At 36.3% G+C, this 20,193-nt stretch overlaps 1 protein-coding gene across 1 annotated transcript in view; it reads left to right on the plus strand.

Annotated features, from left to right (window-relative positions):
* LOC126187355 (calcium-binding mitochondrial carrier protein SCaMC-2) overlaps positions 1-20,193 on the plus strand; it is a 225,517-nt gene that overhangs the window by 42,518 nt on the left and 162,806 nt on the right. The window contains exon 3 of the mRNA XM_049928384.1: positions 16,504-16,591. Coding sequence (XP_049784341.1) covers positions 16,504-16,591 — 88 coding nt within the window. The remainder of the gene's footprint in view (positions 1-16,503; positions 16,592-20,193) is intronic.

Below are 20,193 nucleotides of genomic sequence, written 5' to 3' on the forward strand. Positions count from 1 at the left end.
GATGATGATGATGATGATGATGATGATGATGATGATGATGATGATGAGGATGATGATGAGGATGATGATGAGGATGATGATGATGATGATGATGATGATGATGATGATGATGATGATGATGATGATGAGGATGAGGATGAGGATGAGGATGAGGATGATGATCTTATATTATTAACAATCATATAAATGCAAAAACTTAAATTTCCTAGGAAACAGGATTTATTGGTACATTGATAAAACTAGTCAGTCCATTGTCTAGCTACATATTTACTTTAACATAAATGGATGGATAAAAATCTACTCACAAAGCGGCGGCAGGGGAATGCACACACAAAGGATTTAACATTTACAAGCTGTTGGAGCCAGTGGCTCCTGCTTCTGGCAGAGGAATTGAAGGTGGAAGGAAAAGCACTGGAGAGGTTCATGGAAAGCCTCCAAATCGCGTCCGGTGCAGTCCCTAACAATCAGTCTTCCTTTCTGTCTCATCTTGCCTGGTAAGTCTCCACTGACCCAGGGTTCTGGGTGACTTTCCTGAACTGCACCCCTGCACCCCTTCCCTAAACCTCTCCACTCCTCTTCTTTCACCCCCTCTTCATTCCCCTTCAATTCTTCTGCCAGAAGAAATAGCCACTGGCTCCGAAAGCTGGTAAATGTTAAATCCTTTTTTGTGTGTGTGCGTGTTCCCCTTCTGCTGCTGCTGCTTGTTGAGTACTTTTTTATCTATCCATTTACATTATATTACCGATAATTGATTAGATAAAATCTGAAATAAGACTGATAAAAAGTAATGCACTAATATCACCTTTCACATGTATTAATAGGATGCTGGTTTAGTGCACTCTTTGACTAAATATTAATCGCACCAATTGCACTAACAGTTAAACATCTAGAGTTTGCACTTGGATGCATTTCTACTACACGCGGTCTATCCTCTTTCGTTCAGCTGGCCCCTTCTGCCTGTGAAGGGGATCAAAGCAGAGACTAAAGTTTCTCTTTGCTTCCAAATCATAATGTAGGTCATGCTGGAACTTACTGTCCTCTTCAACCTGTTCACACTATTATTACCAACTCTTCTCACTCCACTAAAACCCCAACTTTGATCTCTGTACTCTGCAAAGCTCTAGGACTCTTAGATTCCCTGGATCCCAAGTGGCTTCCAGAAATTTGGCATTTAGCCTTGTATTGCACCTAAAGATGAAATACTTGGAGTATAAAGAAGTGGAGGACACTGAAGGCTAGAACCAAGTGCTGCAGAAATAAGGTACTGTACTCACATTCAGAAAGACAGTGGTTCAGATCCCTGTCTGGCTGGGAAGATCTAACTCTTTTCTGGTTTCCTTAAATCCTTATGAAAGAGCTTGAATTTAGGCTTGTTCATTATATAAGCCAATAGGCTGCAATTTGTGCAAAGTACAGTTCTTGAAATGGCAAAAGTGCTTTGGGGAATATTATTTGTTGCATGTTGTTTACATGAACATTGTGCCAGAGAGACCCATTGGCATGGAAGATGTGTATGGCAAGATGATAGCCCTACTTTGTTTGTAAAGGAGATAGGCAGGTATCTAATATTATGAGAGTTAAAGTCTAAATCACATTTACATAATTGAGAAATCTTTCATTTCTTAAAGATTGTTGTTTGTATACCAAGACAGCAGCAGTTCAATGGTGTGGTGCCAGATTTGTAATCACAGATCAGTTAATGTGATAGTGATGTGAGGTCTTGCATATCTGACCCAAGAATCTGTACTGCGACAGATCCATTCTTTTCGTGGAAATCTTTTGTGCTGGTTTAGACAACAAATATTTGAGGTTCAGTGTAGTGTCTGCTGTCTCCATTAAAATTGTACATTGTTTAAGAAATATAAGAACAAGAGAGATTTTGACATATATGTAGACTTACAAATACTGAATTGTAACATTTTGGTTGTGTTGTTATACTCTGTGCACAATCTGTCATTCTGATGCATGTGTTTGCTTTCTCTTAAATAGTTTCTGATTGCCATTCTCAAAGTTAATTGCTTTTGTTTCCTCTGGTATTAATTTTCTGGTAGGCTGTTGCTGCTTCGTGTTCATTGATGGAGACAGTGGTACTATCTGTAAACCAGTAAAAATTAAATACTGGTTTCTCTGAGCCATTATTCATATTTTCTGTGAATTTAGAGCTTCCATCTATCTAAAACAAGGATTTTAAACTTTCAATATCTGTTCAGCCTTTCAGCAATAAGATGAACATTATGGTTAAAAGTGTGATCTGTTGGCCTATTAGACAATAAATAACCCATAGAAGGAAACTACCAGAGCCTCTTAGACATCCAAGGAATTACTCGTTATGTGCTCAGGGATTATCTTTGACTAATTGTTTTGTTAATTGACAACCTGCAGTCTTTATGTGAAAAAGGTAGAGCATGGTAAAAAAGTTAACTTCATCATACAAGATAGTGCTGAAAGTGGGTTGTAGGGAATGGAGGAAGAAAGATTCACTAAGTGCATAGGCTTCTGTTAGGAGAGAAATGACATGGAAAGAGCAAACTCTGCCTTCCTGATACTTAAGTATTGTTTGATCATTAATTAAGTATAATTCAGAGATTTTGCAACAGTCAGCCAGAAGTTAAAAAAAGAACAACTTAGACTGCCCACTATGAGAGGAAGTGACAGTTTTTCAACTTATATTGTCAGATGGCGATAACAAGGAACACAATTGTTCTTCCTCAGGTATCACATGAAGTACAACACAGATGCCTGAACTGAATCAGTACTGATAAATGGAAAAACAGTAACATACCAACTAATAACCACCTAATAAGTTTCCAGTTATTGCCAGTCAAGAGACCTGTGATCAAGCCACATTTTTCTAAAGAGTATGTCAGTGAAAACTGCTCTCTAATGGTACATTTTCAGAATGATATTCCTTCCACCAATGCAAACAAAATGTCCCAAAAGACTCCAAGTTGACTTTTCAACACAGTGTTTACGTTCACCAGACAATATTAATTTGCAGTTCTTCCATAAAAACAGGTTTAAATTTGTCACATTTCCAACTCAATCATCTCTCTCTCTCTCTCTCTCTCTCTCTCTCTCTCTCTCTCTCTCTCTCCCCCTTTTTTCCCCCTAACACACTCCTCCATAGATGCACACACTTGGTGACCAATTATTTCCCATATGATACTGCAGTGCAGCGACTGCAACCATTACCAACACATTCAGATGAATTCACAATTGCAAATAATGACTACCATCAGCTGTAGAATACCGATACTGGGCATGCGACTTTGAAGCACAATGTCTGATATGTACGGGATGCACATAGAGAGAGAGAGAGAGTGTGTGTGTGTGTGTGTGTGTGTGTGTGTGTGTGTGTGTGTGTGTGTGTGTGTGTCTACAGGTCGTAGACGTATGGTTCATGACATGTGGAAGTTTTGGTCTGGCCGTGAGTTGTGCACTGATAGCCAAATGGTAAGGTGACCGCTCACGATAAGTGGGAAATCTGGGCTCTAGTCCTGGTCTGGCACAAATTTTCGTTATCGTCATTTCATTCTGCAACTGATGGTACTCTTGGAAGTGTGGCATGAGTGTTGTGATAAATGTTGCAGGAAACTTGTGTTGAAAAAGTACAATTTTATTTGTTAATAAATTGTCAGCTTGAAAGGAAGACTTGGTGCCTTATTGGAACTGGTATGTTCATACTTTACTTGAGCCTGTGAACCAGCTTTCTCAGCTATGTGCACAGGGGCTTAAATGTGACAAGAAAGTGAAACATCATGCTATTGAGGTTTTTTCACATACAGTTTCACCTCTGTCAGTATTTCATGTGCTAAAAACAAAAACATCCAATGACAGAGGAGATAAAGTCCTGAACCATTGTATTTGTAGATATTTACCATTATACTAGTCAAGAGCAGCAGTTAACACATTTCTTTTTACAAAACAGTTTATTGCAGTCAGATAGTAACATAAAATGTTAAATTGCTAATCTGGCAAGTCATTTTCAATAACCTGTCGTTGTTCCTTGGCCTAAGGTGCAGGGAATCTGCGTTGGTACAAAACTCTCAAGCTTCATGGGCTGCTGAAAATGACTTATCAGTTGAAACCGATTTAGATGTCAGAATTTGAACATGATGTGCACAGTAGGTCATCCAGTCAGAATACTACAGAAATGTATGGTTGGGCGCAGTCCCATCCAGCTTGGTGTAAGCATCATGCGGGCACAGTATTTGCAACACATTAAACAGAATATTGCTATAGAGGGAATGAGCTGATACAGTAATAAGAAATCACAGGTATAAGACAGACAGGTAGGTAATTAAACTGAAGTTGTTCTCTTAGGGTATTTACTGTTTGTTGTCATCTCTCTTTTACAGTAAGTTATCAGTATTAGTTAAGATTATTCTCATAGCATGATGAGTAGTTAATGTCCAGTTCTACTGAACAGATTTTAGACAAACTGAAATTTCAGAATCCTCCACAGCTATGCTACTACTTTAAAGTTGAAGTTTGTATGCATAGTGCTGTTATTTTATTGTATCCCAGTCAACCCAAATTTTTGCTCACCATGTATTCAGCATAAAGCCATTGCCATGCAGTTATATTAAGAGTATTGCCGATCTTTATCACAGCTTCGGGAACTATTTGCAGTCAGAATGTGTTAACAGGTGAAAGTCAATCTGTGCTCCAAATGAAGTGAAAGATTTTGACCATCAGATTCTAATGATGATATGAAATCATTTAGTGAGTGTTCATTACCTATTACACAGTGGGTTAAGTATGCTGCTAAGTGTCAGCAAATGTACCATAACTTGATCAATTAATCAATCAATAATGCCACCTATACTCCTAAATTTAGAAGAACTAATTATTACTGTACTTTGGATGTGTGATATTCTAGTTTGTAAATAGCAGCCTATTGAAGACAATTTCACTTCCAAAAGTGGACTCCTGTCTCCTTCTGGGTGGTAGCTCTATCACTGTTACATATATTCACTGTGATGCAAGTTCTTTATTTATTTTTATTTATTTATTTATCTCTTGTTCCGGTGATCCATGTTGTGACACTATCACAGGATATGGAACGTGTCAATTTTACAAGCTTTTGGCCAGAATTTATGGTAATACATAAAACAAAACAAAAACAGTAACTTAGGTCCCCCTACATAAAATACATTTTAGAGATAGATAAAGATTACAAAATAATAAGTGTTACAGAGAAATAAATCTTGCAAAATATGTTTACAATAAAAATATTTGGTATTACAAATACAAATTTGGGCATACATTTGCAATTTACAATACAAGAAATGTTAAGCACAGTAGTTCAGGAACTCTTCTATTGTATAAAATGATCCTTGCAATAGGAACTGCCTTAAGGTTTTTTAAACAAGAGATCATCATCTACCAAACACTTAATTCTTGAAGGGAGGGCATTAAAAATCTTACAGCCACTGAAATGGACTCCTTTCTGCACCATACTTAGATTTGGCTGTTCATAGTGGATATCATGTTTCCTTCTAGTATTGTGACTGTGATATGCACTATTCAGCTTAAAGATGGATTTTTCTTTCCTTATGAAGCACATCGAGAATATATATTTCGCAGTGGATGTAAGTATTTCAAGCTTCTTAAAAAGATTCCTGCATGTGGCTCTAGGATGGACTCCACACATGATCCTTATGGCTCCTTTTTGTACACACAGTACTTTTTTAGCCAGTGGCTGATTTCCCCAAAATATAATTCCAAATGCCATAATTGCATGAAAGTAACCATAATATGCTGACTTTATGGTTTCCGTATTTCTGTAAGAAGAAACAATGCGCATTGTGTATGTTGCTGAACTTAGTCTTTTGCATAGATCCATGATGTGAACTTAGTCTTTTGCATAGATCCGTGATGTGGTTTGACCAATTCAGTTTGCTATCAATATGCAAGCCTAGGTATTTTGAGGAATCTACCCTGATTATTGTCTACTCACCTATTTTTGCTACTATTTCCTCATCTTTGGATGTTTTGTGGAACTGAATGTAGTTTGTTTCAGTAATTTAAGGAAAGACCATTAATGTTGAACCAGTTCACAGTTTCATTTAAAACCTTATTTGCCATTACCTCAAGTTTATCTACTGAATTATCAATAAGTAGTATAGTGTCATACGTGAAAATGGTGAATCTACAATATTCCATAGAGAGAGGGAGATCATTTATAAGTACAATAAAAAGTAGGGGGCCCAGAACTAAGCCCTGCTGCACTCCACATGTGATGGTACCCCATTCTGAAGATAATGGTACACCATCTTGACTATCTACTACAACTTTTTGTTTCCTGTTTGACAGATATGAGTCAAGCCATTTCCCTGCTGCACCACTTATACCGAAATGTGTAGCTTTTTGTAAAAGAATTTGGTGATTTACACAGTCAAATGCTTTTGTTATGTCACAAAATATGCCAATCACTTTCAGTTTTTTGTTGATAGATTCCAAGAGTTTGCCAGTAAATGCAAATATTGCATCTTCTGTTGACAAACCTTTCTGAAATCCAAACTGACTTTTGCTGAAGTTATTGTGTTCACTGAGATGCTTAACTATCCTGGCATGCATTAGTTTCTCTAAAACCTTTGAAAAGCTTGTCAGTGGTGATATTGGCCTATAGTTAGCAGTATCAGTCTTATTCCCCTTCTTATACAGCGGTTGTACAACTGCATTCTTAAGCCTCTCAGGAACTATTCCTTGCTTAAGTGACGCATCAAAAATGTGGCAAAGGACTTTACTTACCTGGCTGGAGCAGTATTTTAATAATTTGTTAGAAATGTTGTCAATGCCAGCAGAATTTTTACTTTTCAGGGATTTAATAACTCTTTCAATTTCTTGAACAGTGACTGTTTTTACCTTCATGTGTTGTACTGAACCAGGTACTCTAGCTTTCAAAAGTTTGACGGCTTGCTTCATGGACCCTTGTAAACCTATTTTTTCTGTTACTGTTAAAAAATTGTTGTTGAATGTGTCTGCAACTGTTTTTGGATCGCTAACAAGATTACCCTAGCTTTTGATTTGGATATTTTCACTACAAACTGCATTTTTCAATAATTGTCAAGGATTTATGACAATAGCTGTGTACAAAAAAATTTAAGAGTTTTGAAAAAAGATCCTGTCTATGGAGCAAAGTGGTTGCTGTGTATGATAAAATTATTTTTATTTCTTGTAGCCAAATTAACAGAAAATGTTTTCAAGTTGTATAGTTTTGGTTTTACGTTGGTTATCTGGAAACTACAAGTTTTAGGCAGCACAGTCATACTAAATATTAAGGGCTCAAATGAGATTTGCACACGGTATAAAAATAAGCATATAACAGACTTAATTCACTTGTAAGTAGTTATTTCCAATTCAACACAGTTTTATGGAATATGCTGATAAATGTACTCTGTAATTCTATTCACTGAGCTGAGGGTGGGGCTAGCCAACTTTTTATCCAGTGAAATAATTCAGAAACAGGCAAAGCAACCTTAAATGCCAACAATTCTATGCCAACAGCTAACATCGCTTTGCATGGTGTGCTTCGGTGAGATTTTTGCTAAATTCGTCATAAAGATGAGCAGTATCCTGCTCTGGTCAGATTTTTGGAGACACTCTTTGGTTGATGGAGTATTTTTTTACTCCGTCAAAGGTGATCTGTTTTGCATTCAGCACATGCCTTTGGCCTACATGCATAGTCAACAGTTGCCGACTAGTTGGATTGAAATTCTGTATTCTAATGAAGTTTGTAAGGCTCATCCCACCAGAAGTACACTATACTTTCAAATTTCAGTACCCTGTGTCAAAGAGGCAAAAATTGTATGGCATTAACTGTTTGTGGACAGTGTTGCACTTCATTGATTATATATATCGGAAATACCAATATTTTGTAGAAATAACCATTTTCATATGTCAGTATTATGAAGTTGATAAAATGATGTCTGTGTATTTCTCCAAAATATTAGGCTGTCTATGTGCTTTTATGGGTACTGAATGTAAGTGATAATTATTTAACACATGCTGTCAAACTTGATGAAATGAAGATTCATTAAGTATTTCAAATATTGCTATGTGACCAAAAGTATCAAGACACTCATATGTAATACAGAATTGATCACTGTATCATGACAGCAGACTTGCCGTTAAAAACTTAGGTGGGGAGCATTGTCTTGTTTGTAGAGAAGCAGTAAAAGTGGGATGGGTCTGGCAGCAGAGATCAGTGTCTTAGAATGTTGACTTGTCATTGGATGTCATAGAAGTAATAAATCTGTCAGGAACCTTCCAACCAGTATAAAGCTGTCCAAGTCTAAGTAATATGATTGCAGAGACACGAAGGAACAACACAGTTTGGCCCAGACAGGCATCCGTAATGTGCTGATGACAGGGACCGTCAAGCAATGTGTGTGTGTGAGAGAGAGAGAGAGAGAGAGAGAGAGAGAGAGAGAGAGAGAGAGAGAGAGAGTGCTCAGCATGAAGACAGCAGAAGCAATTACTCTCAACTTCCAAAGTGCCACCAGCTAGTATAGTGACTGTGTGTAAGGAGTTAAAAAGAATTAGATACAGTGGCCAAGCAGCTCTTCACAAGCTGCACATTTTTGTAGTCATTGCATAGCAACACTTGAGGTGATGTAAGGAGTGACTTCATTTGACAGTGGATGACCAAAAATGAATGATTTAGTGATGAATTGTGCTGTACCTTGCAGCAATGTGATGGAGAGGATTTAGTAACCTGCCCAAGTGTGTTGTGCCAACGGTGAAGTATAAGGGAAGTGGTGATTTGGTATGGGGGTGTTTTTTATGTTAGGGTGTGTTTCCTTAATTGTGCTGTAAAAAGTGCTATATGTAGAAGGATATTAACACACTTTAGTGTCGTGTACTGTGAACAGTAAGGGAACAGTTCAGAGTCGATGGTTTATGGTAATGGAGATGATGATGCACCCTTCGGTTAAGCAGGCTCTGTGCAGACATCTATTTAAGGATGTAGGGATCCTCGCAGTATATATATTCACTTATGAAATTTGTTGTTAATAATCCAACCCTGTGCAAAAGTAATAGCAGTGTACATAGCTATAACACCAGAGAAAGGATGATCTTCACTATGCAGGGTTAAATCTGACTTTGGCACAGAAGGGGGTAAATTATGCTGCCACAAAAGTATTTGGTCACCTACCAAACAGTATCAAAAGCCTGACAGATAGCGAACTACCATTTAAAAATAAATTAAAAGAATTTCTAGATGACAACTCCTTCTACTCATTGGCTGAATTTTTAGATATAAATTAAGGGGGGAAAAAAACTTAAGCATTAGTGTCATGCAATATTTTGTGTAATGTAATATCTTGTACAGACATCTTTTATTAACCTGACACGTTCCACATCATTACGAAGTGTCGTATTCATGATCTATGGAACAAGTATTAATCTAATCTAGGTAATGGTTTGTGGACACTTCCAATCCTGAAATGGAGTGAGAGCCCCACCTTGAACCCCATGGAACACCACTGGGATAAGTTAGAATGTCAGCTTTACTCCAGATCCTAGTGCCGAACATTACAACTAGCTTTAGTTTCGGCTCTTGAGGAAGAATGCACTGCAGTTCCTCAAATTATTCAGATGCCTCATTGAAAGAGACACCAGCAGAGTTCTAGCAGTCATAAAGGTGAAGGGTTGACACATACCATTTTAATTTCCTCTAATAGGTATACAGATACTTTTGATCAGATAGTGTACATGGTAAGCACTTATTATTTTTGTATGAATTCTCCTTGACTTCTTGGCAGGCTAGGTATTACACATATACAGTAATACTATTCCCATCCACCTTTGCCGATGCCTCTTTTTCTTGTGTGCCCCGGCATCCTGAGATCTTTTGGTGAAGAGACGTTCCGTAGCGGTACAATGAAATTATGCAACAGTTAATACTTTCATTGTCTGTTTATTGGTATTTGTGAAAAAGAACAGAAACACACTCATAATCTCATGCACCATCAAACTTTGTGTAGCATTTTATGTGTGTAATGGACTTCTATTTCGCAAACCGTTTCAATGAATTCATTACAGCGTTGCTTGGCAACGTAATCAACATCGTCATACGTGTCTCTATTATTATTATTATTATTATTATTATTATTTATTTTATGGCCTTCATTGGACCACTCGAGTCAAAAATACAAAGTTCTAAACAAGTTGTTACACAGGGATACAATTTGGTTCAACAATAACTTAATATGATATTTAGGTAATATAATTATTAGAGTCTATTCTTATATGAAAGGTGTTTTGCTCTTCTGTCTGCCCAATATTTCTTCATTCTTTCAGATATTTTCTTTCTTTCTTCATCTGAGACAACTCTTCCTGTACTCCTTTTATTGATTTTCATTTGTAGTCTGGTTTGTGGGTCTTGGAGTATTCTGGTTTTTTTCTGTCTTGTTTTTTAGGTCATCTACTGTAATTTGTTCTTTTTTATCTTCCTTAATTTCTGTGATCCATTTAATGTCGCTCTTGTTATTCCACAATTTTTGTATTATTTTTTTTATTAATTCTGTTTTCTGGAGTTCTCATCAGATGTCCAAAGAATGAGATGCGTTTCTTCCTGATTGTGCTCATGACTGGTTCTATTTTCTTATATACTGTTTCATTTGATGCTATTCTCCAATGTCCATTTATTTTATACTGTTTATTTATACATGTCCTAATTATTCTTCTTTCTATTTTTAGTATTCTGTCAATTTCTGCTGTATTAGTTGTTTTGAAGACAGTTTCAGCTGCATACGTTATTTCTGGTTGTGTAACTGTTTTATAGTGTTTTAATTTTGCATCTATAGATAGGCTTTTTTTGTTGTATGTAGTTTTGGTAGTGTAATTTGCATAGTTCAGTTTTTTTATTCTGTTCTGCCATGATGGCTTCTCATTTAGATTGTATGTTATTATTTCGCCTAAATATTTAAATTTATCAACAATTTTGATTTCCTGTTCTCCTATTGTAATTTTGTTTGCAAGTGGTGGATCAGTTAGCATAATCTCCATTTTTTTCAAATGATTTTCTAAGGCCTACTTTCTCTGCTATTTCTTGTAGTGATTTCACTTGTTGCCTGGCTTCTTGAACGGTGTTGGCTAGGAGAGCAAGATCATCAGCGAATCCCAAGCAGTTTAAGCTAATATCATCTTTTGCACTTCCAATTCTTATCCTCTTTGGATTGTCCTTGTACCATTCTCTCATTATGTATTCCAGTGCACAGTAATGGTGATAGGCAGTCACCTTGGCTTAAGCCTGTATCTGCTCTGCACAGCTTCTCCATGGTCTGAAACCTCCCTGACATGCCCCTAACTCCTGTTCTAATTGCTCCGTGATTCTTTCACATAGGATCTTGGATAGAATTTTGTATGTGCAATCTAGGAGAGATTCCTCTGTAGTTGTCTGGGTTGCTCTTATCTCCCTTTTTGTGTAGTGGGTGGATGATAGCTGTGGTCCAATGTCCGGGAAATTGTTCTGTTACCCAAATTTTTGTTAGAGCCATGTGTAAGGAGGTCTTGACTGCATCACTTGCATATTTCCACATTTCAACAAAAACCTGATCTTCTCCACATGCCTTATAATTTTTTTTTTGTTCTTTAAGAATTTTTTCTACTTCTTGGAAAGTTGGAGGGTCTAGTTTGTTAGGTTTGGTTTTTATTGGGGTATTTATGTTGATTTGTAAGGGTTCTTTGGGTTCCTCGCAATTCAGAAGTTTGTTAAATGCTTTTGCCATGATTTCCGCATTTTCCTTGTTACTGTGTGTCATTCTTCCATCTTCATCTGTCAGTATTAGTGTAGGGGCCTCATATTGTTGTAGTTGTTTCCCAAAGATTTTGTAGTAGTTCCTGGGGTTGGTTTTATGATAATTACCTTCTATAGACTTTATAATATCTTCATGAAATCCTCTCTTGATTCTTCTAATATTTTGAGTGAATTTTTTTTCTTTCATTTTTTAGGTTGATGGCATTTTCTTCAGTTTTATGTGTTTGAAACTTTAACCATGCTTGGTGTCTATCTTCATGGAATTTGTCACATTCTGATGTCCACCATGCAGGTTTTGTTCGTGGGTTCAAGGGAGCTAGATTCTCTGCTTCTTTTTTAAGATTAGGCACTAGTTGTTCTAGATCATCTGTTAATTTGATGGTTTGTGTTATTTGTTGGTACTTATTATTTTTAATTAGCTGATGTGGGTCAAAACTCCTTTTTATTTTATTAGTTTTTCTGGTCCTCTTCTTTAACGGAGTGAATTTGATTTTAATTTTAACCATATAATGGTCTGAGCCTGTGTCTACTCCTCTCAGTACTTTAACATTGTGGATCTCCTTATGAAATTTTTTGTCCATACAGACATGGTCTAGCTGCCACTCGCCCTTCCTCCAGTCTGGATGTTTCCATGTTTTAAGTTTACTTGGCTTCCTCTTAAAGTATGTTGATTTAGATATAAGGTTGTGTTCTCTGCAGAGTTCTAAAAGTCTTTGACCGTTTTTGTTTGTAAATTTATGTGGACTCCATTTTCCAATTATATCTTTATATTTCCTTTCTTTTCCCAGCTGAGCATTGAAATCTCCCAATAAGATTTTTACATTCTTTTTATTTACTCTGTTCACAGTTTGTTCTAGGAGGTCCCAAAATTTATCTACTTCTTTCTTTGTTTTTGTTAGACAATTTTTTTCATTTGTTGGGCATGAGCATTTATTATTGTATAGGCTTTATTCATTGTTTTAAAGCTTAGTTGCAATTCTTGGTGATACTGCTTGGAAATCCGTTACTGAATCTATTATTTTTATGTTTACTAAAAACCCTGTTACAAACTGGGGACATTGTTTCATTGCCCTTGGTTCTGGTTTCCCATTATAAATTCTGTATCCTTGTGATTCTAATGGGTCCTCTGTGGTGTTTCTCATTTCTTGGATCCCTGTTATTAAAATTTTTTGTTTATTTAGTTCATCTCTGAGCTCCTTGAGTTTTCCGGTCTGAAGTAGTGAGTTTATGTTGTGTGTTGCTATATAATTTATTTGCTCATGTTTAATCTTCTTTTTGTGTTTTAGTGTGCATTTGGATGGTTGCAAATGCTCAGATTCGTTGCTGTCTTCTAGTTGACTACCCACCGAATCCGATGTAGCCATTTCCTGCCTTTTTGAGCAGGACGGTGGAATTTTTTTCCTAAAAAAACCTTTCCATTTTTGACTTTCGAAGGTTGTCAATCTTAGTTGGAGGAAGCTCTGATTTACAACTACGGTTGTTAACCGCAGAGGGTGTGTTTGGTCTGCGAGAGCTATTTTATTTCACTCATGTCCGCCAGTAAACCGGCGAGGACTTCCCTATCCGCCACCTGGGACACGCTACGTCGGAGTATCACCTCTCCTCCTACTATGACAGCATAGTAGGTTCGTGTCTCTCTTAAAACTGATCCTCAGTATTTTAAATAACCTTTTGTTTAGTTTTTGTCCAAATCAGCACTTGGTTCAAAATTAATTTGAGCTTCGTGGATTAAATCAAAGCGTATTTGTAACTATTGTCCACAATTTACTGAACAGCCCGATCTCGCACTGGCATGTAACTTATTTCAAATCTAGTGCGCAGTTTTCAGTATTTCCCTGATGAGCCAAACAACTCTTTTACAATGATGTGATCTCATGTAAAAATCTAACTGGAATCGGATTTATCTCTATCCGATTCAGAATCATAAAATAAAATTTGTGCACCGGCAAGCGAACTACACACGCGCACTTTTGCATTTTAAGTATGTCGTCATCTCGGAATAAAAGCTGCCCATAAATACTCTCCTTTTCATTCATAGAAAAACCAAAATAACTTTATATTAAATATTTCCCATTCAGAATAGACTTAGAGAGTTTATATTTCATAATCGATAAACTTTTATCGCCTGAGAGAAACTATTAATTCGCCAAAACGGATTTAGATCACAATTGATGCGTGTCTGGATGATGTCGCAAATCGACACTTGCTTGACATGAACGCTATACATGTACTAAAAGTACTGTCCATAAAGTAATATACTGATTTTTACAACAAATCTGCTATTCCTTGTATCGCTACACATCACTTTATATAATTGATTTGGTTAATCTCCTACTTGTCTGAAGTTGACTGTTTATTCAGAACCTTGTAGTGTGGTAAGCTTGAATTTTTGCCTTTCAGTTGATTAGTCACTGAGTCTGACATAAGCTAATCAGCTGATGATGTAATGAGTAAAGTCACTTTATACAGAAATTAGAACTAATGCTCTATGTAGAATTTGTGATAAAATTCTTTAAAACTTTGTATAACAGCACCACTGGGTAAATGATTTAAGTCGCCCTCTTTTACAATAGAGGGAGAAATGAACATTCTGTGTGAAGGTAACTTCAAAAAATGTTAATGTTGCAAATTCCTTACAGTATTTTCTGTTTAGAACTATTTTCTATGATATGTGTTAATACAGGTTTAGTGTAATTAGCTAGCTTTGATTTTTTAAATTTAAAACTAATAAGTGTTGAAAAGTGTTTTATTAAAATTAAACAAATTTCTTGACAACTTTAGTCTGAGTCAACAATGACAGAGCTTTCATAAAACAAAATCAACAAGTTTCCTGTTTCAGAACCCAATAACTTTTTTAAATAAGTACCATTCTTTATGATGTATCAAAACTACGAAATAACAAATATTAATTTTGTACAGCAGAGATATCAGCAGCACTCAAACAATTTATCCAAAAGTAAAAATACCAATAGTGTTTCATTATGTTGCTATCTCTAGTTCCTCAAACCTTCCTTAACATGTTGACTGCTGCATGCATAGTGATGGGTGCTTCACCGCCAGGTCAGGATTATTGCATTAGGTGTGATGGTCAGAGGCCACCACCAGCCTTGTGGCAGTCAATGTGTTGAATAAGTCTCAAAAGTAAGGCTTAGATGGTGTTCGTTACCTCAGGATGGGCCAGCATCTATATTTCAAACTACTTGGCTTGCCACAGATTGTGATAAATACCATTGTTGAGTCAGTGCACTACCGTAATTAACATTAGCACTGTATGCCATTATACTGTGAAGTTCCAATTGTCAATGTATTATTTATTATGTATGCCATTGATATGAAATGGTTTATTTTTTTCTGTAGAAGTGGTACACAAAGTAGTCTCATACATATTCCTTGCCATTACTATTTCTGACTTACTCCTTTGATCAGCATATTTATTTATGTTGAGAATGTTGAAAAATTGCTGTCAGTACTCTCCAGGTACTTCTCTTGGCAGTGACAGTTCAGAGTGCACTGTCAGACTGTGTGACAGGATACATCCATTTGCAGGACTCAGAGGTTGTGCTTCGCTAGGAGAGGAAAGCCGTCAATTTGAAGCGTTATCGGTGCTGTTACTTGTACCTAGTGAACTTTTACAAATCATAAGAGTACTAAAATATGTCATTGTTTGGTGATATTTGACTATGTAGCACATTGATGCTATGGTAGATGGTTTGTGAACTTTCTGTCCACGATAATGTATTGTATACCAATTTGCAGATCATTCTGAGTTAATGTTCACCTTTTTGCATTTTTTATGCTTGTTTCTGCAGAAATAATTTCCATGTGAGCTGGCACAATATATAAATAAATTGTGCAAATACCAGTACTACAGATGAGATTTAGTTCTGCTGAAACTTCTACTGGTCTAATCGTATTCCTTGTCGACGTGGGCTACATTAGAATAAGCAAGTACCTCTTTTCGCAGTCAAAGTTACCGAGCAGGACAGAGCATGGATTTACCAGCAAGAATGGCCTGTCCTGTTTACTCCTTGGTCACTCCCAAATGGAATTGTTTGGTGTTTGGCTCAGATTTATTCTTCGTATATCGAAAATTGTGCTTGTCAAAAGGAAACTGTAGGCAATATGCAAACATACTGACTTTGTTCTAGATTGAATTATTGTAATTTTAATCAGTAATGAAGTTGAATTTATTTTACAAGCTTCCATTCGTCCTTTATCAATAAGTGATATTTACTGATACTTACAAATGGTGTAGTTAACAGTGAAATGTAGGTATAAAGCTTTATCTTTCTCATTAATTGTAAACAGCCAGTCATAAATTTTGTAGAAATATTGAGAGCTTGTGTGTAATGAAGAGGGAGTTCGTAATACCTACTCCAGTTAAATCTGTTGTTTGATTTAGTTCGCCCCCCCCCCCCCCCTCCTCCCTCCGATCAACTGTGTGTACTGGTTAAAAAGAAGATTCTTCCTTAGGTACTAAAATTTTCTGTAGCATTACTTTTTATTGAAATATCTCCTTATTATTGAGCTGGCTGTTACTTGTTCTGAATGAAAGTTGGTTGTACGTTCAAAACTAAAGTGCCAATTTTATTGCGTCTTGAAATTATTGAACTACACAGAAAATTTGTTGTCAAATAGCAAGTGTGTGTTTCTACAGCCACATTGAGGTTTTTATTGCCATAGCCATTGTTTTAAACTATCTTTCTTTACGTGATCTCTGGAACATCTTGCAGGTCGAATTGACGTTGAAGAACTGATCAAAGCATTTAAAGAATTGGGTGTCGAGATAGAGGCAAAAGAAGCCACCAAATTATTACAAAGGTATTAATTTGTTCAAAATGCTTAATTTCTTTCCCACAGTCTTAATTCTGATCTATGCTTAATTTTACAGTATATTGCATGTTAATTCTCTCTCTCTCTCTCTCTCTCTCTCTCTCTCTCTCTCTCTCTCTCTCTCTAGATTTCCCCCCCCCCCCCTTTCTTTTTCTCCCTCTCATGGCTGAACGTATTGTTCTTCTTCGTCTTTCTTTTCTATCCACTTGAATTATGTAACTTTGGTCTTATTAAGAACTTATGCATGATGCCGAGATTAATATTAAGCACTATGTAAAGTAATGAACAGTAAGATACAAAAATCTTCTTGCATTCATAATTGGCACTAATTAAAGAAAAATGAATGGAATTGTTAGTTCTTAGAACAGAAAGATTGAGTAATGTAGTTTCCATTCATACTTCAAGTTAATGATTTCATGGGGAATACTGACTTCGCAAAATTAATGAAAGGTTATTACCAATATATTTTATGTAATAATAATTATTATAATATGAAAGCTATAAATGCTTGTTATAATCTTAGTTAGCAGAATAAGACAAGACAGTAATTACATTTTGGACCTTGCATGGAAACACATCTCTTTTTGACAATATTTCTGGTGTAATATAACATTTGATAGCTCTAATCAATTTGTTGTAATATAAAGTATCATTAAGAGAGCAGGGGAGAATTAAATGCAAACCTTACTTTGTTTAAAAGCCAAAAACTTCAAAATATTTGCAGGAATGTAGAGATAGATGTTAATTGGACTTCATATACCTGCAATAGTCCTGGAAAGGTGCTCCTTCATCAGTTGCCAGTTGCTTTTACTTAGTCAGCTTAATATTGAAATAGAACCAGTAATTTGTTCTGTTGACATAATAAAGATATAGTGTCACATGCGCCAAAGAAATAATGGCATATGGGATGTACATCTACATGTACTCTTTGACGTGAAACCTGGCCACCACAGAGACTGTCTTTCACAAAAGTGGCTGATAAGTGGGTGCCACTCAGCAGGCCATCTGCACAGTCCAGAATGACTGTAGGACGCGGACGTGGTAATTTTTGCATGTGGTTTGATTCTTTGTGCATCTTGCTTCTTTAATAAGATTTACATAGTATATGGCATGTTAAACATTGCTCACATTGCAGTTAAATTGTGTAATGGTATGAAAAATATACGTAAGATCAGTTTGAAAGCAATGTCTCTTGTATTTAGATTCAATTTGAATTGTGCTAATTTCAATAATTCTGCAGATAATTGCCTAACAAATACTGCTATCATATATGCAACTTAAATGATAGTCATTACATAGGTTTCATATGTTACATTTAGTTAGGTAAATAGCTCACTGCAATCCTACTTCCACTGTTCAGAAATATAGTGACCATTAGTTATTTTAATTAAAAGGTGCTCCACTCTAATTTACATAATACTATAAACTGGCTTACAGTGACCAATGTTAAAATAAAGTAATTTGTCATCACTCATCAGCAGTGTATGGATAGTCTCTGCAAATTCTAGAACAGTCTGCCCATCTGTGCCATTTCATTCCACATCAATAATTTCCGTATGAATATTGTGGTAACCCAGAAGCGGCGCTCGTATGAAACAAATAGACCAAATTAACAAAACGCTGCACTGACTTTGGGGGACAGTATAGAAAATAAACACCATGCTCAGCTTCACAAACCTTGTCATTATTTCAGGTTCTCTGTTGTAGACTAAAAGTTGAAAAGCTCTACACTATAGACACTTTAAGCTTGCTTTTTTTCTTTTTTTTTTTTTTTTTTTTACAAAGCATCAGCAGTTGCAGTGTAACCATTATGGGTATAGGATACTTGTTTGCAGTATTTATAGGCTGAATGACAGTTTTGCTTAAGGACGAGATATTCTAGGTGGTATTGCTAAGTGTTTCGTTGTTCAGTGTTCTGATGACAGCTGCTTCTCCTTTCATGTTAACAGAAGCTGTAATCTGATTTGCACTGCACACAGTCACTGGTTTCATTTTCTTCACAGCTTTTTGAGCCAGCTTCTTTGGTCATTGTGTGTGATTTCCTTGTACAGTAGACTTTCTTGATTTGAAACATTATTTGTAGTTTACGAAGTCTATGTGGATGTTTTGTTTTGTAGTCATTGCTGTGTTGTTCTCTTTTCAATTGTGTTTTGAGGATAGTGCCAATAACAGCATTCTTAAGAATATGTAACTATCAAAAGATGCATTGTCTACTCATAATGCTTGCAGTATAACCAGTGGAGATGCTCAAAAAATGTGAATAGCATCTGATGAACAAGATTTTCTGGTTTCAATACACTTGACAGAAAAACGAAAAAAAAGGGACAGTTATTAATTTATGATGATTAATTTGTAGTCAGCACATCTGAGTGTCATTAGTAATTATGCTCCAGACGAGTGCTTGTCAAATTGCAGCCCAAATCAAGTGTTCGTGGTTCCCGTGGTTTGCAGCCATGTTTTATAACATGCATCTAACAACTAACAGCTGAATCCAGAAACGTCAAATAACATTAACAGCTTTGTAAGAGTGTAGTATTCCTGCTCAGTAACAGAAATACTTATAGAAACAGTAATATTTTATGATGTGCTTAATGTTAATTGATGTTGCTGAATTCTGCTATGAGCTAAGTAAATTAGACTGCTTAAATCAGGGAAAGAGGGGTAAGTGGTGTAGGCCCTGTGGGTTAAGTGGATGTAAGAGGGGAATGTTCTATTGTTTGTCTTCCAGGACTGACAACTCACAGGCTTGTGCTGCTGTGGTATAAATTTTGGCATGGAAGTAATGTGGATTCATGAATGTGCATTAATGAACCATTTATCTTCAAAGACAGTACTTATTTGTAGCAAAGTGCATTAAATTAATTGGGGCTACCATAATACAGTGCAGTGAGTAGGAGGAAGCTGGAATTTAAACCATTTATCAAACTTTTGTGATGGTGTCCCATTCTCAGTAGTGCATTTAAGTATATGTACAAATACCGTTACTAATCAGTCATTCACAAATTTTAAAACCACAAAACTATGTCACAACTGTTAGATTGCTGAGGTTGGCAGAAGTCTGAAACAGATCTTCCAAAGTGTTGCTAACTTCTTAACAGCCTTTTTTTTTTCGTCATCAGTCTTCTGATTGGTTTAATGTGCCCGCCATGAAATCCTCTCGTGCACCAGCATCTTGAACTCCTCATGTGTTGAATGTGTTCCAGTCTCTGTCTCCCTCTGCAGTTTTTACCTTCTGCAACCCCCTCTAGTACCATGGAGATTGTCTCCTGATGTCATAACATACTGCCCCTTCTTCTTGTCTGTGTTCTTCAAATGTTTCTGCAGAAGATCCTCATATTCCTAATCTTATGTCCACCTAATTCAAAGCATTCTTCTGTAGCATCACTTCTCAAGCACTTCAGTTCCCTTTGTTACAGTTTTTCCAGTGTCCGTGATCCCCTTTTTAATCGGTTCACTTTTTTCCAGGTCTTCAAATCATATTGACCGCTCTTGGTTCTTATACATATTGAGTAGTATCTGTCTTTTTCCCTATAGCTTACTCATAGTTCCCTCGGAATTTTGAATATCTTGCATCAGTTTATATTGTCAAA

This window comes from Schistocerca cancellata, chromosome 5 (genome assembly GCF_023864275.1).
Source record: "Schistocerca cancellata isolate TAMUIC-IGC-003103 chromosome 5, iqSchCanc2.1, whole genome shotgun sequence".
Classification (NCBI taxonomy): domain Eukaryota; kingdom Metazoa; phylum Arthropoda; class Insecta; order Orthoptera; family Acrididae; genus Schistocerca; species Schistocerca cancellata.